Source organism: Panthera leo, chromosome B2, assembly GCF_018350215.1.
Source record: "Panthera leo isolate Ple1 chromosome B2, P.leo_Ple1_pat1.1, whole genome shotgun sequence".
Taxonomy (NCBI): domain Eukaryota; kingdom Metazoa; phylum Chordata; class Mammalia; order Carnivora; family Felidae; genus Panthera; species Panthera leo.
This window is the reverse complement of record NC_056683.1, coordinates 131,307,989-131,334,361: the sequence shown is the minus strand read 5'-3', so window position 1 is coordinate 131,334,361 and position 26,373 is coordinate 131,307,989. Positions and strand designations below refer to the sequence as shown.

The following is a 26,373-nucleotide window of genomic DNA, read 5'->3' as shown; positions in this document are numbered from 1 at the left end:
AGTCGGTTGAGCCTCTGACTTCGGCTCAGGTCATGATCTTGCAGTCTGTGAGTTCAAGCCCCACGTTGGCTCTGTGCTGACAGCTCAGAGCCTGGAGCCTGCTTTGGATTCTGTGTCTCCCTCTCTCTCTGCCCTTCCCCTGCTCATGCTCTGTCTCTCTTTCTGTCAAAAATAAACAAACATTAAAATAATTTAAAAAATATTTAATAATATTTCAATATATTTCCCCATGTTAACAGAGTAAAATAAAAAAAGAACATGATATTTCAACTGATGCAGAAAAAGATTTTGACAAAATTTGATGCCCATCTATGATAAATCTCTCAGCAAACTGAGAGCATAAAGGAATATCCTCATCCTGATAAAGGAAATCAATGAGAACCCAAGAAGTAATGTCACACCTAATGATGAAATTTTTAGTAATGGCAATGATACACTAAACCCAGAATTGCCAATACAATAATAAAGCTGGGGGAGTTACACTCTTTGATTTTAAGACAATATAAGATTCAGGAATAGAAGACAGTGTGGTATTTTCATAAAGATACACAAATATATCAATAGAACAGAATAGAGGGTCCATGTGTGTTCAGTTGAATTTTGATAAAAGCACCAATGTCAGTGAGGGAAGTAAAGACTTTTCAAAAATTAAGCTTGGAAAGTTGGATCTCTATTTAGAAAGAGAACAAAAAGAGCCTTGATCCTTACACCATACATTAAAAAGTATCATAGTTCTAAGTATAAAAGTCAAAACTATAAACATCCTAGAAGAAAATGGAGGACCTAGGGTAGGCAGATTTTCTAAAATGAACACAAAAGCACTAACCATAAAAGAAATGGTAAATTGAACTTCATCAAAATTAAAAACTTCCACATATTGAAAGATACCACTAAGAAAATGAAAAGTAAGTCACAAATTAAGAAAAATTACTACAATATGTATGTCCAATAAAAACTTAGATCCAGATTATAAAAAGAAGTTACAAGTCAGTAATAAAATACAAATGACCCAGTAAAAAATAGGCAATAATTTGGATAAATATTTCATACAAAAGAGCATATAAATGACCCAAAATATACATGAAAAGAATTCTAAGATCATTAAGTCATCAGGAAAATACAAATTGAAACTATAATTAAGTACTACTACAAACCCATTAGAATGACTAAAATGTAAAGGATTATCAACAACAAATGGATCTCCTATTTTCTTAGTAGGAGTATAAAATGGAAAAATCACTGTGGAAATCTCTTTGGTAGTTTCTTATAAATTAAATATATACCTGCCTTATCATCCAGCATTTCCACTTCTAGACACATACCTCCAAAAAATGACAATATTTGTTCATAAAACTAGTATATGTATGTTGAATGTAGCTTTACTTATAATAGTGAGAGTTGGAAACAACCTAAATGCACGTTAGCACATTAGATTGATCAAACAAATTTTAGTATATTCATACAATGTCACAATCCTCGCCAATTAAAGGGAATAAACTGTTGATACATGCAAGAACATCAACAAATCTCATGCTGTATGAAAGAATGGAGACATAAAAGAAAATCTACCGTATTATTTCATTTTTATGAAATTCAAGAATAAGAAAAGGCTAATGAATCACAGTAGTGTGGTTGCCTCTGGATGGGAAGTGGGACCGATTAGAAAAGAATGAGGAAAATTTCTAAGGTGAAGATAATGCTCTATATCTTGATTGCATGTGGGTTACAGGGGTATAACACACAACTTTATAACTTGTATCAAACTTCCATTAAAATATATGCATATCGATGTAATTATGTAACTGTGCTTCAATAAAAAGAATATGAAATGAAAGAATAAAAAGGATTAGGGAGAAAATGTAAATATCAAAGTTAGCCAAAGGAGATTTAATATATACATATTAGAAATGCTTGAAGAAAAAAAACAAAGCAAGAAAATGAATACTGAAGACTACATAAAAAAGATTTAATATATAGATATTAGAAACGCTTGAAGAAAAAAACAAAGCAAGGAAATGAATACTGAAGACTACATAAAAAAGATTTAATATATAGATATTAGAAACGCTTGAAGAAAAAAACAAAGCAAGGAAATGAATACTGAAGACTACACATATATAGCTCAAGAAAATTTTACTGAAATTTTAAAAGATTTATAACTACACATTGAAAGAGAATATTGTGTACTTGAGAATGTTGACCCAAGAAAACCAATATGAAGACACATTCTAGTAAAATAACCAGACTTCATAGGAAATGGAAAAAACATTTATTTTGGATGTCTAGGGAAAAAACAGCAAGTGTTTTATAAGGGAAAATAGATTATCATCAGAATTTGGGGCAGCAAAGCTTTGTATTAAATGTAACTAGAATGACATATTGAAGTTACTTTAGGAAAACAAAATGTGCTTTCTAAATTTCATAGCCAGCAAAACTAGCATCTGATATAAAGGTTGTAGATGAACTGTTTTCAACAAGCAAAAACTAAGTGACTATTGTTCTCATGAGCAAATCCCTGAAAAATCTACTCTGGGCTAAGCGTATGGGCTTTGGACTACCAAAATAACTACGACATCATCATAAGGACTGGAGGTAAGTAGTAAATGCATCCTTGATTGTAGAATTACCAATAAATGAGGGTTAAAAGGGAGAAAGTATAGTATGTAATGTCTATATACTCATATAATATAGCTACAGTAAAACTATTTAATTTTTTTTTTTTAACGTTTATTCATTCTTGAGAGACAGAGAGACAGAGCATGAGTGTGGGAGACGCAGACTGAGAAAGGGAGACACAGAGTCCAAAGCAGGCTCCAGGCTCTGAGCTGTCAGCACAGAGCCAGACGCAGGGCTCAAACTCACAACTGTGAGATCATGACCTGAGCCAAAGTTGGATGCTTAACCAACTGAGCTGCCCAGGTGCCCCTACAGTAAAACTATTTTAAATAAGAGGGATGGAAAGATCAGATGCGAACTATTGTATGGACCTCTTTTTGAGAAATTGATTGATATTGTATTAGTAGTTATTCTAAGACACGTGTATGGCTATTGTGGAATAACATAAATATATACTTCTGAGATATTTTAATTCTATCATCTCCTGTTTCCTTGGAAACTAGGATTCTTCTCGTGGAATAAAGGAAATATATATATGTAGTAAATAACATAAGCTATGAATTTCTGGATCAGAAAGCCTGAGAATGGATATAATAGACATTACATGATTTAATAATTAAACATTTGATGGCATTAGGCTAAGATAGCTTGTTTTACCCTATTAATCCTAAGGAACATCTTACAATTTGAACTTAAATTTTCAAAAAGCCCATGGGTCATCAGCCCCTTCCCCTACCTCCGTATCACAATGGTCTATGGTCATTTGTAAGGTTTGTTTCAGTGACTGCTTTTCTCTGCTTTTGTGTCTGATCCACCCCTACTTGTATAGATCAATCATGTTATAGATTGGTTAATACATTTAGTCTGGTAAAAGTTCAAATTGTATAGGCTTTGGACCCAAACAACCGTGAGGTAACTGCATATTTCTGCTTCTTCTATATGTCTTAAATGGGATTTTGTGAGCAATGTTACTTTTACTTATATTTTATGTCTTCATTTTTCTCTGCAATCTCTCTTTTTGCCGCCAACTGTCCAAGCCCTAGGTCAGGCCACTGTAATCTTCCACCTGGACCCTGCAATAGCCTCATCCCAGAGTCCAGAGTCTCGAATCTTGCTCCCCGGTGCAATCTCCATGCTGAGGATGGAGTGTCAGCTCTACAACACCCATCTAATGGGTGACAGTGCAGTCCTGCTTTATGACCTTAGAGCATTTCCATGGTTCAGAGGGTGAGATCCTAGTTCCTAAGGCCTCTAACTAGACCCTGATTTGGTCATAGCTGATTATTCCATTGCTTCACTTCCTTCGGCCACACGTATTTTTCCTACTCAGAGCCTTTACATTCTGACTGCTTGACTGCTCTACCCTATTAGCCTCCCTCCATCCTTAGCCAACCCCTTTTCTCCTTCAGAAGTCTTATTTAAATAATACTTCTTCCTGGAACATGTCCAGCCTCCATGCACTGGGACCAGTTATATCTCTGTAATAACACCCCGTAACACCTTGTATTTATTCTTATACACACTCACTACACTTGGTTTGTTTTCCTGTTTGTTAGTTAGTTAGTTTGTTTTTGAGAGAGAGTGTGAGGGGGGAGGGGCAGAGAGAGACAGAGAGAGACAGAGAGAGACAGAGACTCTTAAGCAGGCTCCACTTGCTTGGCAGATAGTGATGTGGAGCTGTATGTCACAACAGTGAGATCATGACCTCAGCTGAAATCAAGAGTTGGAAGCTTAACTGGCCGAGCCACCCAGACGCCCCAACACTCACTACACTTGTCATTACTCATTCGATGTCTGGTTTCCTGCCTAGAGTTTCACTTCCACAAAGGCAGGGGCAGGATCTGTTCTGTTCACTGTTATATTCCCTGCACTGTACCAGTGTCCCCCACACACGGGACACTTGAAAATTTGTTGAGTGAATGAGTCAGCAGTGGTTCTCTTCCCAAACGTAAAAGGTATGTGTCGGGCCTGGAAACCAATCTAACCACTAGAGCAAAAGTGATTTCATGCTAGGATCAGCCCTGGAGTAACTTTTGGCTTTTAACCATTCAGAGCTAAACAAACATTTTTTGTGTGTAAGAAATTACTGTCGGCCCTATTGAAAACTGCCCCCGTCCACACCGCTATGTGATGCGGTGTCTCTTGCCTCTCTATCTTCTCACATAGGGATTCCTGCTTTAAACACTTTCCCTGTACCTTCCCCCACCTTAACCCACTGCTAGGCCTAGCTAATGGATTAGCTAATGGTCTAGGCAGCTGTTATTCTCAGCTATCTTAGATCCCCACCCCTGACTCCATGGTCTACACCAGAGGCCCCTTCTATTACGCTTCCTGAACATGCTGTCCTTCCTCTGTCTTAGGACTTTACTCTGCCACATTGTCACTGTGAGGGTTCTTTCTGGTGCCCTCCACTCCACTCGAAATTCTGTGGGGCCACAGACCATTCAATATTTCTTCACCAGTAAATTGTCCACAGTCTCTAAAGTACTCCATATATTTTAAACCAAGGCCTGAATTATGAAAACTTTACTAAAATGGCTTGAAGTACCAAGGCTTGCAATAAGGCACTGACAGAATCGATGGCTAAAGTCACAGGGCTGGCTGGTGACACAGATCTGTCCCTTCTGCTTCCTCACTGCCACTCCTGCTCCATGGTCATACTTCCTTCTATTTTACTGTGATCATGTATGTCTTTATTTGTTTTCCTTTGTTAACACCTTCCCGCTCCCCATCCCGAACCCATCCAAGCCAAGTAACATAAGCAGTGCAAAGTGGAAAGTGATACTAATTCCCACAGTGTTTGAGAAAATTTACTAGAAGCAAAGTAACACTATATATTTTTATAGCTGGAAAATCACAGAAAGGAAAATATTTCTTATTGATTTCTTTCAAGTGGTCGTTTTTCAATATATTTAGCAGCATCACTAGGGACTTGGCCTAATTTTGTTAGCAGTGGACCCCTCATTTATCTTGAAGAAAATCTGTATAGAAGGTATTGTTAAGTTGCCTTAAATTATAGGTTTCCTTTACCCTTTTGAAACAAAATCAAATTATAATAATATATTTGGATTAACTTGATTAAAATATATGCTTATTTTCTCTTTATATTCTATTAACCAGTGTTAATAATAAATAATATTTTATTGTTGGCCTGTAATTTATGGTGTATTTTAATTCATTCACAAGACAATGTCCTAATCATCTATTTCCCTTTAACAAAACAGAACATCTTTCCCCTCCTCTTTGTTCATTTTCAAGCAACTGAGAAGCATTTTATAGCCAAGATCCTTTATACAAGTAGCAAATACAGGTTTATTTTTTAAATTTATTGATTCTATACCGCATACCTTTATAATAAATGCTGTGTCAGAGCTAAGGCATTTTCTTTCCCTTCCATTGGCATACCTACTGAAATTTGAAAGAATCACTCACATTTTGCATAGATAGGTGATGGATTTTTTGTCTGGCTGGCTAGCCACGTATAGGTTTTGTCTTTTGCTCAACATTTTTAAATATAAAATCCTGGCACTTAGAAATTACTTATTCAGAGGTCAAGGAAGAAAGGATAGGGTTTGAGATGGAGATGGGATTACTCTGGTATAGACACTTCTCACAATCGTATCCCCTTTTTGCAAACTGCCTCCCTGATCCTGCCCATGGGGGACAGGAATGATGCACTTTTGGAAGACGGTTTTATACCCTGTGACTCCACACACTGTCCTTACTTCCTTAAGCTGAGATAGACCCATGAACCAGACATAGCCAATCAGTTTCTGTGTTATGTAAGCCACATAGGTAGAGAGAACTGAAGTAGTCTCTTTGGGTAGCTGGATCTCTAACACAGCAACTCAGGAGCACTGGGATGGTTGTCCTTGGACTGACCATGAGGACCCACGATGTGGAAAAAGCATATCTACGAGGAGAAAAGGAAGGGGGCAGGGAGGGAGACAAGAGGTGAGGCTGAGACCTTTCTCCTCAGGAGCCAAATCCCCTATGTGACCCAGAAGCATTCTAAATCTTGTTACCATGAGATACTGAAAGTATTCCTTACATTCTTTCTGTTAAATAGCCCAGCTCTTTTGCTTAGGCTAGCTTCAGTTGGCTTCTGTAACTTGCAGCCAGAGAGTTCTAATTAAGGAGTCTAAGCCTCTGTTCTCATGATCTGAAGCTTACAAATCCACTGGTACTTTCTTGTTCTGTTCTTCATTCTGCAAGCTGTTAACGTCTCGCTCTCGAACTAGCTTTACAAACATGTTGCTTACATGATCTGCTTCGCTTTCGAGTAGGTGACACATTACATTGGACACTCACAGATGGAATGCAAATGACCTCATCTTTCTTTAGCTGTGGCCAAGCATGGACAGGTTGCCAAGCCATGTCAAACGGGATGTCTTTTCCCACACTCATCTCACACTGAGTAACACGTGCATGTCTCCACTTTCAGCAGATACACGCTCCTCCATGCTGCACAGCATAGATATCATGAGCTGATGATAATGATGATGCATGCAGCCAGTTTTCAGAACTCTCTTTCCATGATAGTGTAATTCAGAGTTTTATGTTAAACTCCCATACGTCCTCCCCTACCTCCATAATTCCAATGTCACTAGCTAACAACTATTGAGATTTTGCTATATGCTAGGCACTGTACCATGCTCTTTGCACCAATTTTCCTATTTATTTTATATAAATGGAAAATAAATTTGCTTAGGCTAGCTTAAGCTGGCTTCTATAACTTGCAGCTCAAGGGTTCTAATTAATGAGCCTTTATGCTCTGTTCTGAGATGATCTGATCTCTAATGATCTGAGAACACCCATGGTCAGGTTTAGCCTGTGGGTCTCCAGTATGTCTTCTGGTAATCTCTTTCAGTTAACAGGTGACTGTTATATAGAGTGGGGCCTTGCAAACAAACAAACAAACAAACACAAACAAAAAACAGATCTACACTCGATAAAACTTCTGACTCTAAATTTACCCATCCACCTGAATCACCGTTCCTATTATTCCCCTTACCTAATTTTATTATAATGGCATGTTATACCAATAAACCATGAACTTCTTGAGGGCAGTCTACATGCCTTATTCATTTTATTGAGTGCATGAATGAATACGTACATTGTTGAGGTATGTAAACAGCTAGACATAAACAGCTATTAGAATGATGAAAATAAATGATTGTACCCAAACACCAATGCTTTTAGTTCCATCTCTTTCTCTTATAAAAGTGGCCCTGAGCTTTCCCTGCCTTAGTTTCTTTGCACAATTGTCTTATATGGACCTCTCTTGGGCCATTATGTATATTCATATAGAATATTCTGAATTCAGTTTAGAAACTACATACTGTTTACATATGAGGATAAAATAATAAGTTTGGGAACTTGAATATGTGTCAGTCATGCAAGTGAATTTGAATGTGAAAGAAATACAAATGGTGATCTATATTCAAAAGGAATTATGTCCTCTTTGAAGCTGTCAGATAGTCTGCACTTTATGGTCTCAGTATAGAAGTTGAAAACATAAAATATGAGTAGTAAAAGTAGCGATTTTTGTATTATTTGAAAAATAAGTATATTATCAACAAGACAGAACAAACAAGAAAACAGCGGTGGCCGTAATTTTGCTGCACCTCAAGGGGGACAAGTTGTGTCCATCCACCCTTTGTCTTGTCGTGTACCCCTCCCCACACTTAAGCCTGTGATTTCTGCAGGTGGTCCCTCACAGCGGCACAACTTCTCCACATGTGACATGCTGACTTACCTACTTCCATTCTAAATTACGGCTACTGTGCTTCCAGGTGACTTCTTTCAGGAAGTGATGACATTTTGGCTTACTTTTGAAGGGGCATAAGTCTTTACCCCAAACAAAATGTGCTCATGCTGGCAGGCTCAGGCACTATGACTGGCTGTCAGGGAGACATCCAAGGATTTCTAGCTCCTTTCAATCACAGCTGAATAAAGGGACCTGTTTCAGCTCCAGCTGAGTCTGGATACACAACAACCTTCGTCCTTCTCCAAACAACTTGTACTTATGAGCTGCGAATCCTCTACCTCCCCCAGTAGTTACTTTCCAGACTTTCCTTTGTACGTCCCTCCTCAAGTCCTACACTCAATATTTTAAGTCCAGAAGTCTGATAAAATCAGTAATAAGGGTTATATCTGTGGATTTTAATTAAAAGTCCTAGAAGTTCCCAGCCTGAGGTTTTTCATCGTTCTTTTTAGTATCAAGCAACATAACATGTAGCTAAGTGAGAACTAGCATCAACTGCAATCCACATGTTCTTCAGAGTTGATGCTTCATTGGTCACAGAGCTGTCAATAGATGACAAAGGGCTGTATTGTAATGGCACAGTTCTGAGTCAGGTGGCTTAGCATGAACCACATGATCTCTCTGTTATATCTTCCATTTTCTTTCTCTGTTGGCTCCTTTCTTAGATAATACAAACAAGCTTAAATTTCTTTTTTATTATGTCACTCCTAGCCTCCTTAAATATTAGCTAGAATTTAAATTCCTTTAATGCCCAAACTCAACTTATTGCAACAGAAATTCTACCCATATCACTGAAGCTACTCAAGGATAACCATAGAGTCTCCATCCTTGGGGATCCCAAGGATCCCAAGCTCAGTCTTCTTGAAACAGTCTGTTGTGCACTGAATGTTGTTCCCAAGTTTGTAAGTTCAAGTCCCCATGTGATGTCATTAGAAGATGGTGCTTTGGGGAGGTAATTAGGGTTACATGAAGTTCTAAGAGTGGGGTCCTCCTCTGGGACTGGTGCTCTTATAAGAAGCGAGACCAGATAGGTCTCTCTCCCTCTCTCTCCCCTCTCTCTCTCCCTCTCTCCATGCTTGCACAGAGAAGAAGTTATGTGGGCACACAGCTAGAAGGCAGCCATCTGCAACCCAAGATGAGAGATCTCACCAGAAATCAACCATGTTGGCATTCTGATCTTGGAATTCTGGCCTCCAGAACTGTGAGAAAATAAATGTCTGTTGTTTAAGCACCCAGTCTGTGGGATTTTACTATGGCAACCTGAGCTAAGACACAGTCTCCTCCTTGGTTTCCAGGATACTGCAGTCCTCCTGCTTCCCACCATTTTTTTGTTTATTGCCTTTTGTTTATGTTGCCTTCAGGTTTTCTTCAATTATCTTATCTCTCAAGTGCAAGTGTCCCCTAATGTTCTTCCTCCTACTTTCTTCTTTTCTTATGTCATCGTCACTCTTTTGGCCACTTCAAATCTAGAGCTCTGACTCAGACTTTCTCTTGAGTTCCTGACTTAAATTTCTAAACAACTCATGGCTGACTCTATTTGGATGCCTTCACTGCATTTTCAATTGATAAGTTTGAAACTCAACTCATTCACATCTCCCCAGTTCTACATCTGTATTCCACCATCATGGTAGCTTCATTTTTCTAGTCACACGGGCTCAAATCATGAGAGTTGTAGTCTAGTTTTTATTTTTTCCTTCCTCTTTCCAAACCAATAACCCAACTCTAATGAATCAAGCTCAGAAAACTTTTTCCTATTCGTACCTGAGGTTTGACTTTCACTCCACTGCTCTATTTTATAACTTTCATTTTTAACCTGTCATTTGGATTATTGTAGCACTCTATTAACTACCCTTTCGATAGTCAGTCTCTTCCCATGAAGCTTACACATGACCATAAAAGAGCACAAAAATCTTTAATGCACTTTGCAGTTTATATAACAAATACCTGAGCTTCTTCTTAGAACATTGACCATTATCTACAGTCTGTCCTCTTTCTGCATTACAAATTCACCCACCACTACACCTCTCCATGTAACTCACTCATACCAGATTCCATGGTGTAGCCTGAAAGTCCATTCACGTCTGTGAAGTTTCACTTTATGTTGAAAAACATCCTTTCGGGTCAAATTCAAAGGTCACTTTTATTAAGAAATTTTGTCCCATCCCTCCACAGATACTGTTCCCTTAGCTGAACCTAATCTCTTTCTTCTCTGACACTCAAATTATTGTATTGTGGTATTGTGGCACCTAGCCCCAGATATTTAGTTATATTTTTGGGTGTCTTCCTGACTATATTGCAAGATTGGTACAATCACTGCCTGCCTCTTACATCTTTTTTTATCCTGAATACGATCTGATGCCACATCAAGTACCCATGTGCTTTTAAGCTCAGTGCTGAAACAATGGCTGATTGAATAAGTGAATGAACAAACAGTAGATTCTCCATGAATGTTACTATCAAGTAGTAAAATTCTATGACAAGTACTTAGATAAAATCTTCAGATATTTACTCTAAAAGCAAGGGAAGAATTACAATACTTTCATCTTATTTTACAATATACTTTTAAAGCCATTTGTTGTATGCTTATGAGAAAAATGATTTCAAAATGACATATTTTTTCATTCATAAGCTTATTAGAGTAATGATTGAGTTCTTTCTATGAAAGAAAACATGTTATTTCTATTTGATTGTGATGTCCGTTGGTTCCCTCTCATATTTCCTTTAATAATCAAAAGAAGAAAGTCAAATTAAAAGGCATCCGCAGGGCACAGTCATGAATGCTGCAGGCTTAGTGACCTCTGCTTACAGACAAAAAAATGTTCCTAGCAGACCAAGAGGAAAATTTCCTCGGAGCGTCTTTCTATTTGGTATTTCACTTAGCTTTTGCACTCAAATGCTTAGGACACAATCACAGGAACATAATAATATTCTATTTATTTAGGAACCTGCACTTTAAAATTACTTCCTTGAATCAATGTAATGTGTTTCTGTGATTGTAATTGCTTTTAGTTTTGCATGCAAAAGGCCATAGGAGTGTACTGGCACATTTCAGCTTCCTATGCCATCAGAGTGGCATTCAGTGAGGTCATTTACTCAGAAAATATCTAGAAATAATAGTTTGAGGTCATTAATACCCTAGTTTTTAAAAGAAGCATGTCATTCACATAATGTTTTAATTTTTCAGTTATATAATGTTAACTCATTTTGCGTAAAAGGAAGTGATAAGTAATTTGTATCTAAAAATTTACTTAATTATTAAAGTCTAGGAATTTCTATTGCCAAGAAAGTGCATTTTACCACTAGGTTTATTTAGGTTAAGCCTGAATATTTTCCTATTCAAATACATTAAATTAACAGCTAAAGAATTAGAGATTTCAAAGGCAATATACTACTCCATCCACCTTCTAGGGTAGGATTATGCTTAATCGGACATCTGACTGTAAGTAACCCAAACACCCAATTTTTTGGTTACACTCCTCCTAAATTACTTTTCAGAAAATGCAAAGCAAGTGCCCAGACCTTTGGTTGTGTCAGATGCTTAGCTGTGAATCGAATTTAAAAACTGCAGAAAACTTTGCAAAAACAGACCCACGACGTCATCCCTCCCAAGCATCTCAGAAACAGCCTCTTAGGAGGATGTAGTCAGACTTGCAACTCCTCAGAATAATATTCAAACAGATAGATCAGTTGGAAGCTCTTCATTACAGCAGCTGTTCTGTGTTTATAGCTACATATGCAGACTGCTGAACACCCTCAGCGCACCATAAATGTAGGAATTACACATCCAGAATGGTAATAAACTCATTGGGTGATGTGCTCTCCAGAGTTTTCAGCCCCTTGCTCCAGTTGGCACAACTCTGCTAGATTTTAGTTGCTGTAGAAAAATATTAGATTGTTGTGGTTTTTGTAAGTTTGGAGACAAACCAGAAAAACATAAAATAACATTTAAAAAGGTAAAAATGTAGGCACTGATATTATTAATTTAAAATTACAGTCTCATAGAGAGTTACAAGAGAAGCCGTAGAAGAAAAAATGAGAAAACGAGTGCATAAATGGCTGTGATCGGTAGAAGTTTAGCCTCAAATACTTTCTGTACATCAGCTCAGCTGTGTGGTACATCCTTCAGAAGCTACAGATTGTACTAAAAAAGCTGCATGTTATTAATTAGAAGCATATTTCCTACCATCATAATCCAATAGAACTTGATAAATTATAGCTAATAGATAAGCAATTTACTGGTAAAACGGCACTTCTGAGAAAACCAATACAATTTAGAACAAGCTGATTTCTCTCTTAAAAGCAGGATCCCAAATACATTTTTTTTTCTAAATTCATAATAGTGAAGGGAATATTCTCAGCTTATAAGGAAAGAGGTTCCGGGTATGAGAGGATGATCTGAATGTACAACAATGTCTGGCTGCCAGAGAATTGCTAAGCATTGTTAAAGTAACATCAGCTTATCCCAGCAGCAAGCACTATATACTATTCATTAGTCACTGCTCTTGGACAGGCGCTTATAGAATTCTGTGTACAAGGGGACGTAAAAACACTGGGAGAGCTTTCAAAAACGCATATCCCTGGGTAGCAACACGAGATGTCTTGATCACATAGGTCTCTCCTTTCATTTAACGGCTAGAACAGCTTTCAGAAATGACTATGACCAAAAATAATATGAAAGTTTCTGAAGAACCATAATAAAGTCAGAAAAGTCAGAAACGTGGACGTGCATAAAGGTAGGTGGTCAAATGGAACCCTCACAAGGCCATTTGAGACGCAATCAAGGAAATCTTTTAGTGTCTACAAACATTCCAGCTTAAAGAGCGTTTTCTCCCTTCTCATTTGCGTTTCTTCTCACTTTTTCCCTCTTAATGAAAATTGTTATGCGCCATTTTACATCTGGATTCTGTGGCTATGGCCTATTATTCTTTTCTCATTTCATGGCACTGTTGGTTTGCCTTCACGCTTTCTGATGAGTCCCTGCTAGGGGCCTACTCCTGAGGGGGTGCTGGCGAGCGTGAAATGCCTGGCAAGGGAAAAAAATGACTAAGCGACTTTTATGACCAGTATCTTATTCAGAACTTGAAATTGATACGGCAACAATTAGGCATGCACTATGACCTTAATCCTTAATGCTGGAAAATTATTATTTATTATTTGAAATAATAGTAATTCTATGGATTAAAAAATATATTTTCCTATAGACTCCTTCACCCGATCCTCAAACCAATTACAGGATTTCTGTAAAAGATGCCCCTGGCACTGCTTGACAAGTAAAGATACAAAACACAGAGGCACGTCAATTTTTTGACATGTGTTAAGATGAGAAATTTCATGCAAGTTAAGACCTAGACAAAGGACAGCTAACTAAACAGAATTACACTTAGGAGTCACAGAATTTCACAGTGGCTGAGTTCCCTCCCTTACAAAGTGGGGGAAATAACACCTATTCCCCTTGTCTTCTGACTTGTTCGGGTTATAAAACCATGTATATGTTACAATTATTTGTATTAAAATTCCTCACTTTTAAAGGATTGTTTCAAACAGAAAAATTAACACTGCTAATGAGGAAAATAGAGGAGGTTTGGGATGGGTCAAGTACCTTTAGAACTTCAAGCATCCATGTCAGTTTGGAGCTCCTCACCTTTATCTGTTTTTTTTTTTTTTTTTTTATTTCTTTTGGTGCTTTATGGCTCAGAAACAAACCATTCTGATCTTGAGCTTGCAGTAGAGGTAGCTCGATTCTCATGTACCATTATGGAACATCTTTATTATACATCCATGCTCAATAAGTAAGAGGGGCATGGTAGGAGGGTTGCTTAAGGAAACTTCTCTCAGGAAAGACTTGCTGCTAGTTGCACTCAAATTTTGAAACAGTCAAGTTTCCACAGGGGCTTCATTTCCTTCCTCTCCAACCCAGGTTAGTAAGGGTGAGACTCCAGCGTGATAAAAATAAATCAGAAACTTTATTCAGTCATATTCTAAACTAAAAATTGGAACTAGAATGTGCATCTCAAACCCAGACCCCAGAGATGTGCTGATGCTCCATACAGGGGAGGACCCGCGTGAAAGGAAACAATTATTGGCAGAACAGAAGCTGAAGATTCTAGGTAAGAATAAGGGTATGTTCAGCTGGTTGTTGTTTCATGCTTCTGGCTTTTTCAAAGGAATGAAAACAAAGAAGACCTTTAGTATTTCCTACTGCAGAAGAGTATGACATTTGGGCGGGGGGGGGGGGGGGGCGGGGAGGAAAGAGAAAAGATTAAGAAAGGAAATGAAAACTGTTGGGGAAATGGAAGAACGCGATTTACTCAAATGGAAGAAAAGAGAAAAGACAGAGAGGGAGGCAAAGCCGGGTCAGATAACTCACTTGGCATTCCCTGCACCTGGTTTCTTTCTTCGGAAAATGTTGAGGAACGTGTTGGAGCGGCAGGGCAGCTTGCCATCACCAACATGCATGCGGACTACGTCAGAGGTGGTGAAGGCACTGCGGACATTCCTCTCGGGCTTGGCAATAATGATGTACATCTTGGGAGTGAACATGCACCCCAGGGCCACCGTTACACTGAGGCTCACTGCAAAGCAGGTGGTGATGATCTTGTAGTTGCTCCCAAAGTAAATGGGCACAAAAGCCAGCCAGATGATGCAGGTGGTGTACATGGTGAAGGCAATATATTTGGCCTCATTGAAGTTGGCGGGCACATTGCGGGTCTTGAAGGCATAATAGGTACAGCTCATGATGAGGAGTCCGTTGTAGCCCAGAGGGGCCACCACACCCAGGTTGCTGGTATTGCAGATAAGGTAGACTTCCTTGATACTTGGGTAGGACAGAATGGGCATGGGGGGCTCCATGATGATCAGGGTTACCACCAGGGTTAGCTGCACGCTAATCAGAATTGAGGCGATGATCACCTGGGCCCAGGCACTCATGAACCTGGGCTTCCGGGTGCAGATCTTCTTTTTGCTGCCAGCTAGGATGCGTGCAATTCGGTTGGTTTTGGTCACTAAAGCAGAGTAGCACATGGCAGAGGAGAGGCCAACCAGAAGGCGCTGGAGGTAGCAGGATGTGGTGGTGGGTTTGGCAATGAGAGTAAAAGGGCACACGTAACCGAGGAAGATGCCAGCTAGGATAATGTAGCAGAGCTCGCGACTGGAGGATTTGACAACTGGTGTGTCCCGGTACAGCACAAAGATAAGAGTAACAAATAAGGTGACAAGTATGCCCAGGCAGGAAAAGGCGATGGCTATGATGGATTCTATGTTGCTCCACTCAAGATAGCGCACAGGAATAGGTTCACAGCCTGTAACGAGAAAAATAGCTTTAAAATCCAAGATTTCTGCTGATCAATAATAGCATCGCTTACCAGCTACAGAAAGCACAGCTCTGTTCACATCTTCCGCAATTCGCGTTATTTCAATTACGTGTGAACATGTCTCACTATTACAGAAGTAAATATACATTATTGGCTTGTCTGGACAATCATGTTCTCAAACCTGATCTCGTCATAAGCCTAATGTGACACTTTTGAGCCTATAAAAATAATCTTTTCTCCCAACACCAGCTTTATAAATGGATGCCACTCCGTGGGTGGAACTTCGTTCTACACTTTCAGAAAAAGAAAGAAAAAGAAGGAAGCTAAACTGTGTTTCCAGGGAAGGTTAAATGGTAATAATGTAATAGAATAAGCTAGTAAGCAATAAATTAACAACATGTTTATTTTCACATAACTGTCCAGAGGTAAGTCCAGCTCACAGACAAGAACTATCTTGACCAGCAGAGTGTTTTAAACATAAATTTTATTTGAATTCTTTAGAAGAATCTGCATTCTCCCATTTATTACATATTACTCACTTTGTCTCACCTCTTGAATTATGTATAACCCATCTGTGGCATCTGAGGGCCTTTGAGTTATCAGCCTCTACTAGAGGTACCAAGGAAGAATGGAATCTCCCATCACACATCTCTTGAAAGGAGAGACAGCACTGTGTTCCTCAATACCTGGCTTATCTTTTTCCTCAGATGGAGAATAAAGTCTGTTTTGTATTTTGCAGAGAGAAAGAAATTTGTCAGGTCCTGGAGATGACCCCTTCACTAAACTTCGTGTTTAGTTTGGGCCAGTATTCCCAAATTGTGAGAATAAAAAATACGCCCACAACTTTAAGAAAACACTCCTTGTTCTGCAGCCATGGGAGCAGAGGCCACCAGAACCTGTTCTACTCCTGTTCAATCAACTGCAGCTCCCCTCAAGGACATGGTTTCTGCAAGCCTTCAGTCAGTGTCAACCTGTGCGTCTGATAATCACCCAAGAAGGAACAGACTCATTGCAACAAACAAGTGCCAGCCATTCACAAGCACACACTCTGATCATAGCTGGGGAGAGGGGGAGGGGGCACTCTCGTGAATCAGGGGCCTGTCTATGCCAGAGTTTAAGCATCTTCCTGGAGAACGTCTGCTTTCTCTAAAAAGTCACATTTTTAATCCCAAATCTTCTCATTTCCTTGATAAACTTTAGAAAATGATTAGATAGATAATTTAGAATAACAATGACTATTATGGGGAACTTTTGAGATGACACATCCAATGAATTACAATACGTAAAAGGGGCTGGGGACAAATTAGGAGATAAAATACTGAATAGTCAATACTCCACTCTTTTGATTGGCATACTGAGCTTGCTAAATAAAATTTAAATTCCAATGTAGTCTTTGTCAAAGCGTTTGTAACCTTCTGAAAGCTAGCCCTCATTCCATCCCTTTTTCTATGCAACTTTACCTGGTTTTGTAAATGAGCTAGTCTGTCCTCAGCGCTTTCATCAGAAAAAGAATACCACATTTTAAATTTGTAGAACACAAGTCAGATCTATGGACATTGAATTAAAACCCTGGTCTAGAGCCAAATTAAGAGCTATAATTAATGATTTTCCTAAACTTCAGGGATATAGGCATAATATTTTCTGCAGAATTCAGGATTTTTATTAGACGCTTACTGTCCTACACTACAGATATATATGAGTTAATTCAACTAATTGTTAGCCTCATGGAGGAAAATGTTTAAAAGCAGCCATTTAGAAAAGAGAAGATTTAAATAACCTAGTGGTGTAAAGTTTAAAAAATAGAAATAGAAAATGCATTACATAAGGCAATTTTGAAAGCCTTTCTTTCAACAAAGATGCAGAAGTATAAACTAAATAAAGATAAAGATAGACTTTATGACATCTTCAAACAATTCTGGGGTAGACTCAACACCTGACAAGAAAGACTATATCTTCTCATTTTATAAACGGGCTTAGTCCTGAATTGGGGGAATCAAACAGAAGAAAATGTAAAATTATCAACTTGGAAAATACCCAATATGTGACTGGACATTTCCAGATAGATTTAAAAAGTAAATAAGCTAGAAATCAATATAGTTATGGATCTTTAGGTAAAACAACTAAAAGAGCCTCTATTCTGTATGATTTGTGAAACTGTAGAGAAGGAAGCCTATAGATACTTCAAACGGGTATGTGATTAAAAGAACCAATGTCCCACATTAGCTAAAATTCAGAAGGACATCTACCTAAAGTCTGTCCAGTGACTTAATCCCATGGGAAACACAGGCACCCAAAAACTCCTTGTCCTTCCTCTGAGCTCCCAAGGGAAGCGATATGTCTTTCTTATTGATATAGGTGTCTTTATGTCCCCCCATAATCTCGCTATTAATAGAACATCAGATATATTGGTTTAATAAAATCACAGGAATGGTGAAAACATTTAACAATCCTATGCCTGGACCCACAACTAACAACTAGTATTTTGAGATTATTATTGGAAGGATACATTATTCTCTGTGACATAAAACCCACATATTTAATCTAGGATTTACTTCTAGACAAGATGTACTATGGTTCCCTATATATGATCAGATCATAGCTGCTCTACTCATGAAAATACCTATATTATCTATAATTTAAAAAAATTAGGCAAGGAATACCTTTAGTTGCAAAAGGACAAAAGACTTCACAGAAATAGGAAGATGGATTGTTGACAGAGCCCCAAAAAATACAGATTATCATATGTACCTAGATTATCATAACTCTTCTTTTTTTGTGTAAACATGAAAATGATACACCATGATCTAGACATATTAACTCAACAGCAGAGCATATATCAAAGAACCATTGCTCATCGTCAAAGGCTCACAGTAAAAAAGGTACTGCAAAAGTTATGGATACTATGAAAACACTTTAGAAATACAATAGAAATATTTTAGAGATTATCATGCTAAGCAGACTGCTCTGACTAAAAATCCTAACAGAAAAGTTTCATATAAAACAACAAATTTATTACTAGTAACAAATCTATGAAGTTCAAGTATTCAATTATAGATCACAAAATGTGGCCAGAAAAGAAGTTCTTAAATAAAAATTCCAGAAATTCAATTATTATGTTGTAAGATTCATGAAGATAAATAACTGACAAAACCAGAATGGCTGTTTGATCGTACCAGATAAAATATCTACCAGGCATTGGATAAAATCCTGATGGAATAAATGAAATAATTCATTTCAGTAGGGACAAATTTGCTATAAAATTAAATACTATTGGGAAAACATTTCCAGGATGGCAGATGTGGCCAGTTCATGCTTCATTTGTAATTAAATTAATTAGGACAAATTGTAAAGGTGGAGGCATTGACTGAAACAATTGCAGGAGAACTTTTGAGTTACTCCAAAGGAATTGTATAGTTTTCTCCCTCCATGGTTTATGAGTATGTACTAGCTTAAATAGTGTATTTATTTTGCTGGTGCGTTGAAGCATTCTGTTGAAAAGCCACAATACTTACAAAGGCTAAAATATTAGATTCTGTGGTCTTAGTTAATATGTTCCCACTGACCAATCTAGTGATATGGGAACCTTTTCATTGGAACACTTATTCATGAATTTAAACTGTGCAATTCTGTCCTCATTTCCAACTCCTAGACAAATGAAAAAGGAACCTTAATATTGTTGAAGTTTACACCCCTTAGTGATTTAATCTGAGGTTCTTCAGAGAGTCTCCAGAAGTTGAAGGCACATGGAAATTGACCGTTAATTGAAGAAGCTTATAGCAAGCTGATGACTACACAATGGTCTTCTGTGCAAGATCATCTGAAGAAGATTCTTACATATATCATACTTTTCTTTGCATACTCTTTCTTATTCATACTTTTCTTCTTCACTGATTTGAAGCTATTCAAATCTGAGTTTGTCTTTAATGATCTCCTTACTGGTAATAAGTATTTGCCAGACCCTACGCTTTACTAAAAAATCATTAACACAATAATTCAATTATATCAAGCTATTGGTAGGTATGTTACATTAACTTTTCCAATAATGATACTATTTTTATATGCAAAGATTGCACAAGTTCAGATGCTTGAAAGGACTGAGAAGATTCACAGAACATACTTATATAATGTTTTTACTTAAGGGCAAAAGGTGTAATATACTAAGAGAAAGACAGTGCAGGTAAGCGCCAAGGGGCAAAGGGAGATCCAGGTGCAAGCCCTCTAAGATCCTTACTCCCACAAGGGTACACTTCACCTTTGAAATGAGAGCTCAAGGCAGAAGTCCCCAGTGAAGTCTTTTTATGATCTTTAAGTCATACAGCCAAGTCTGTCTGTCTAATATGTCAGCTGAAATCCATTGGTAAACAAACTGGTTTTGGTTGTCACCAAGTGGAGCTTCACTCTCTAAACTGTGTATCATAAATATCAGTCCCCTTAATGTAGCCGAGAGTGAAAAACCAGTACTCAGGCATCTGCACAAGTAATCACAGAATCATTCCAAACCTAGCTATAAACTAAGCCTATTCTACACAGTGTAGTGGACACAAGTGAAGAAAAATATGTTTATGCTAGAAGGAGATATAAGTATTCTGTGCTGAAACAGTAGCATTTTGTCAACAACATGCCAAAACAATGTACCTACAACTCTACCGTGGTTGCTTTATTTCTTGTGAAGGTCCTAGGTTCTTTTTCCTATGGGGAAACCAGACCTTTCAAGGTCAATCCAGAATCCCCCCAAAACAGAATCACTTGAGGATTGGGACTGAATGTTTATACTTTGAACCAGCTTCTTAAACATGTTTTCTCCTCCTTTTTCTTCTTTCCTTCTTCTCTTATTTTTTTTAGACATCTTAAATTTGAGAAGCATTAGCTTTGATTCTTTGAGAGACTTAGCTGTAATATCCATATTGTCCATATAAGTGATATGATATGTAATAGACTTTTTTGGTCCTGTTTTGAGGCTTAAAAAGAAGAGTTCTCCAATCCCCACGTGTGTTTAGGTATCCTAAGACTGGAAGGGATAGGAGTTACCTTCATCCAGTGGCCCTGCCTGACCCCCAGCATCTAAAAGCAGAAGCCATTATGTGAGTTGTGCATACTGTACCTAAAGCCTCAAGAACTTAAGGTCTTGGCAGTATCTGTGGTTACAGTTATCCCAGAGAATCCAGAGCCATTAGACAGATCCATTTCCTTCAAGCAGACTACAAATTACTGACCAAAATCCAAGAATTACTGATCTGAGGGAAAGGAAGTTACTCCTAATTTTTAGACAAATTTTGGTTCACTTGTAAGATTCAACTGCACAGGAGGAAGCTATAATTTAATACTGGACTTCTTCCCAATTAGGTTAATACCAATTTAATATAACCGAAGAAATAAAGAAAGTCCACATTTATTCTATTTAAAATGTCTTGGGACATTTAATAACATTTACAATAATGCTTCATAATTAATAAAGCTTTGTCAAAATGCTTTCTTTAATGGTATCACATTAATATCAATTACCTACAAGGAAAAATTCTATTTCATAGCTAATGTTCAACTCAAATATCCCCTTCTCTATGAAGCCTCTTGTCTTGCCAGGGGAAAATAATTGCTTTTTTTACTCTGTGTTCATATGACATTTTGTACATACTCCTGTTGTAGGACTTCTACTTGATTGCTTATATGCTCACATTTCATATGAAATTCCTCCCTGTGATATAAACTTATATAAACCTATATGTTTCTAGTTTCTCCAAAAAATGCCTGGCACAAAGCAGGTGGTGGTGTATATAAAATTAAGTAAATGAGTAGATAGTGTAAGAGGTCAGAGTAACTGTTGGGATGGACAAAAATGGTAAAAACTAATTAATTTCTATAGCTTAATATTTTCTATTTTTAATGATAAAATTTAGTGTAGTCTGGCTTTCTCATCCTATTTGACTTTTGAACAGAAATAAGTAGCACCAGATTACATATAATTGGTTCGTGAATTGTTAAACTACTGTCAAGTTTTATAGCGTGTCAGAAGAGATCTCTGTTTATGCATCTTAAGAAATAAGTGTGAAATTGAAGTGCTGAATTAAAATGTGCATTTTTCCAAGAAGAAAATATGAAAAACTTATGAACGAAAGTGCTACAGAAAGTGCTTCCTTTAAGAAATGTACCATTTTTTTCTTTAGAGCCAAAAAAACAACATATTCTAATGAAAATAAAACTCACTTATAAACATGTTTTTATTCATTAATATTAGAGTTTTTGGAAAATATAGGGAGAGTAGCTATCTTGTAAAATGATTTTATGCGTATAAACAAAGTCCACCTTCAGTAAAAAACACCATTTCCTAAAGAAGAATGATTTCTCACTCTTTTCTATTAACTAAAATTCAGTCAAAAGAAGATCCACCTGTGAAAACAAAACACCTACTGAAAGGCAATGCATTTACTCCTCTGAGTGTTTCTACTGAATTTTGGCATTCTCTGCCTGTGGGTTTTCTCTTTTCACAACTACTGCTACCATGGCAACAACCAATAAGACACTGCCATGTGCTGCACCCTTGTTCTGAGCCTGACATGCCTCCAAATAAGACCTCATTTTCCATTCATGTGTAAGGCTGAAAGGAATCCAGAAATGACAGGTGTCATTAAAACTAAGTATAAATTAGTATCAAAGATGTGTATTCTGAAAGATCCTAAACATAAGATATATGTGTGTGGGTGTGTGTATATATATTAATGTAATGTATATAATATATATACACACACCCACACACATATATATACATATATATATTTGCAAAATAATCAAATCTATTGCTATTAGAAAAGGGCAGCCTGATTTGTTGCTCGGCTCAACTAAAGTGACCTTTACACATATGATGGATGATAGACTAACTGTTTTAGAAAGATAATCACATTAAATATCTATGTACAGTCAAGGAGGATATTTTTTTATGCGCTACTAACTCAAAGAGCCTTAATTCAATGGTGATGATCATTTGGCAGTAGGCCAAAAATATACCCACAATGGAAGATCCCTAGGGAATAAAATATATGACTTTGAGTTCCATTATGTTAACGTATTAGATCTTTTTAAAAAGTTTCTTTGTATTTTAACGTTTTAAAATAGGATAGACGTTCTTTATCATGTATGAAATAAGCCCCAAAGTGAAAATGGAGCAGTAGGAAAAGTTGGGGGAAGCCCAAGAAAAGGTAGATAAAAGAAAAATTCTTATACCTCCAAGCCAGAACTTCTGACTTCTAAGATGAACCAGAGAAAGGCTAGGTTTGTCTCCGAGCCTCTTCCTAGTCAGCTGCAGTCTCCGTCAAAGAGCAGAGAGGGCTGACTTGAGATAAAAAGACCCAGCATGAAGCACACACTATATGGAGGAGGATAAAGATGTGAACAGAGGCACAGCACGAGTGGGAGAGAAGCCTTGTTGGCCAAAAGTGGTTGGAAAAGCTTTTCCAAGCCATTCCATTGCATGCAACCATGAGATAAGTTAGACCCAGGGATAAAAACACTGGATTCTCATAGTGGATTCTCTATTAACCAAACACACTGACCAGGATGAACTTAGGTGAGCCCCTTCTTCTTTCTATTTCTCTCAATAGGACATTTATGAGGCAGCTATGATGTTCAAGACACTAGACTATGAGCCAGAGAGTAATGTTTCTAAAGGGATGGGACAGGAACCAGGCACCTTAGAATCTGCTGGGTCCCATCTCAGAACTAGTGAATGGGATTCTCTGGAAGTGGGTATTTCCTGGGGAGTTTTTAGGCATAATAAAGTTGAATAACAATTTTCAGCTACAGAATAAAAATATGAGTGAGATACGGTTTGTACCTTCAAAAATATTCTAATCTAATTTCCCTTCTTTAAAGAAGGTCTTTGTACTCAATAATTTCTAAAGGCTTTCTGACACTCATTTTAGTTTAACTTTTTCTAACAAGATTAACATTTTACAAGGTACTTCACTAAATAAGTAAAATTTTCATTATGTGACTTGGTTCTATTTACCCAGCCATTTTTGGTGTGTTTTGAGTAAGCCATACAATTTCTTAGTTGCTATTCTTATTTGGGAACAGATAAAAAATTAAAAAACAATCAGGAATGTTACCCTCCCTAATGATTTGCAACAACACCCAGGGAGGCAGAGGATCAAGACCCAGGGAACTGAGCTCGGCTTCTAGCTAGTTTCGTGACCTTGGGCACACAAGTACACCTCTCTGGGCCTCAGCTTCCCCCTCTAAAAGGAGGGATGAGATTACTCAGGTGACAAAAATCTCTGTGTACTCAGATGGCAGCTTCCATGGCTCTATTACTCCTAAAATTTCTGAAAGGTATTTGTGAAACACATCTCATGTGTGAGTTCATACCAGGGTCCACAGAAAACAAAACTTGTATATTTTAACATTTCTCTAATGCAACTTACAAACTGATAATCCATCCATATGATTCCCATTGACTTTACTAGTAAATCATTTCTTGCATTCATATATTCCTCTCCGTTCCTGCTGCAGCTGCCCTAGTCTACAGCCTTTGAAATTACTCACTTGGACCAATACAATAGCTTCCTAGTTTCTGTTTTTCATCCAATATCACTACACTCCTTATACTACCGCCAGGAGCATCTTTCGGGGACACAGATATCATGATGTTATTTGCTACTTTATTATTTTTTTTATTAAAATTTTTTTTAGCATTTATTTATTTTTGAGAGACAGAGCATGAATGGGAGAGGGGTGGAGAGAGAAGGAGACAGAGAATCCGATGCAGGCTCCAGACTACAAGCTGTAAGCACAGAGCCTGAAGCGGGGCTTGAACTAATTAACCATTAAATCATGACCTGGACCGAAGTCAGACGCTTAACTGAGTAAGCCACTCAGGAGCCCCTGTTATTTGCTACTTTAAATCCTTCCGTGTTTTTCCTGTGCTTAAAGCCGCAGTCCAAACCCTTAGGAAAAGGTCATGCAGAAGATTGTTACCATCCACCTCCAGCATGCTTGTCCAGTCTCACTTCTGGCCTCTGCTAGGTCCTTGTGTCTACCAACCAGCCTCACACACTTGTGGTTTTCCCCACACGTGTTATATGCCTTCATTTTTCCCATCTTCTACTTTCTCTCTGGAATTCCTCTCATCTTCTTATCTGCCCCACAAGTTTTATGTACTTTCTTAATATCTCTACTACATTAAAACAATCTTAGATTATTTTTTACATGTTTCTTCCTTAAGTTTTAAGCAAAATAAAATAATAAAGCAAGACAAATTTAAAGCAAAAGAATACTGCCTCACGCATAGATGTTCAAGAAATGTTTGCTAATATACTTGCAGGTGACTAGTAATATCTTTTAAAAAAAATTGAAAAAAACAGAAAATAGCTGGTATACCAGAATGTCCCTTTAATACACTTTTATTTATATTTAAATAAATATTTAAATAAATAAATAAATAAATATTTAAATGAACTTGCTTTACAATATAAATCTTGGAAAAGTTGTGAGCGGCTTCTCTGTGCTCTTTGACGTGAGCATTAAAAAATGCACACTTTAGGGGCCCACGGGTGGCTCAGTCGGTTAAGTGTCCGATTTTGGCTTAGTTCATGGTCTCACATTTCATGGGTTTGAGCCCCACGTTGGGCTCTGTGCTGACAGCTCAGAGCCTGGAGCCTGTTTCAGATTCTGTGTCTCCCTCTCTCTCTGCCCCTCCACAGTTCATGCTCTCTCTCTCTCTCTCTCTCTCTCTCTCTCTCTCCATCTCTCTCTCTCTCCCTCTCTCTCAAAAATAAACATTAAAAAAATTTTTTTAAAAGTGCACACTGTAAATAAACATTGAAAAAGGCACGAACTGCATGTTCATATTTTAAACAATGGGCACGTTGGGAAAGCCCATAGTCAGTGACAAGATCTAAAGTGAGGCAGCTCCTACCTGTTAAATCTGCACTGGGCCACCACCCTAAGTCACAGGCTTTGCAGGTGAATTCATCTTGCACGTATTCATTCTCTTTGCAGGCTGTGCAAATCCAGCAGCAACTCACTTCTCCTTTCCGTATGACCTGTAACCCAGAGATAATTCACACGCCTTAAAGATGGTCTCTCCAGAAAGTCTTCTATTTCATATAAGGACTTATTTTCATACTACAATAAAAAAAAGAGTAACTCTTCAAAATATCCTATATGCTGAGGAACGTTAAGTACATGCATTCGAATAGGCCTGATTATCTTCGAGTTCAGATGTGAATTTTAGTTCATTCCATGCTGGGTTTGGAGGCTTTTCAAAAATAATTTCTTTCATAAAGGGAATTGATGACATTATATTTTTTAGTGTTACAAAAATGAAACAGCTAAATTTTATTATTTATATTCATCTGTATTAATTGTTCTCAGAAAAATAAAAATAAATTTTTCTTCTCTGAAAGAGCAATGTTTAGCCACAAATTTCTTACGTAATAAAACTTATTTATTCATAAAATCTGAGGATTTTTAAATGAATTTTGTAACTATGAACATATGAGCAACTTGATACACATAAAAACAGAATGATGGCTAAGAAAGTCAACCCTGTTATTGGCCTTGTGACTTGCTCTAGTGAATTTAAAAGATCACATAAATTGTTGGAAGAAAAATTATTTTTAGCCCCAAATTACAATGAATCAAAAATTACAAAGAATCATTTATTATTGGAGTAGTTTAAACTTTCTC

At 37.4% G+C, this 26,373-nt stretch overlaps 1 protein-coding gene across 1 annotated transcript in view; it reads right to left on the bottom strand.

The window, feature by feature from the left end:
• GRM1 (glutamate metabotropic receptor 1) overlaps window positions 1-26,373 on the bottom strand; it is a 468,268-nt gene that overhangs the window by 21,352 nt on the left and 420,543 nt on the right. The window contains exons 9-10 of the mRNA XM_042940021.1: window positions 25,601-25,727; window positions 14,751-15,681 (exon numbers count right to left, since the gene is read on the bottom strand). Of these exons, the coding sequence (XP_042795955.1) occupies window positions 14,751-15,681; window positions 25,601-25,727 (1,058 nt within the window). The remainder of the gene's footprint in view (window positions 1-14,750; window positions 15,682-25,600; window positions 25,728-26,373) is intronic.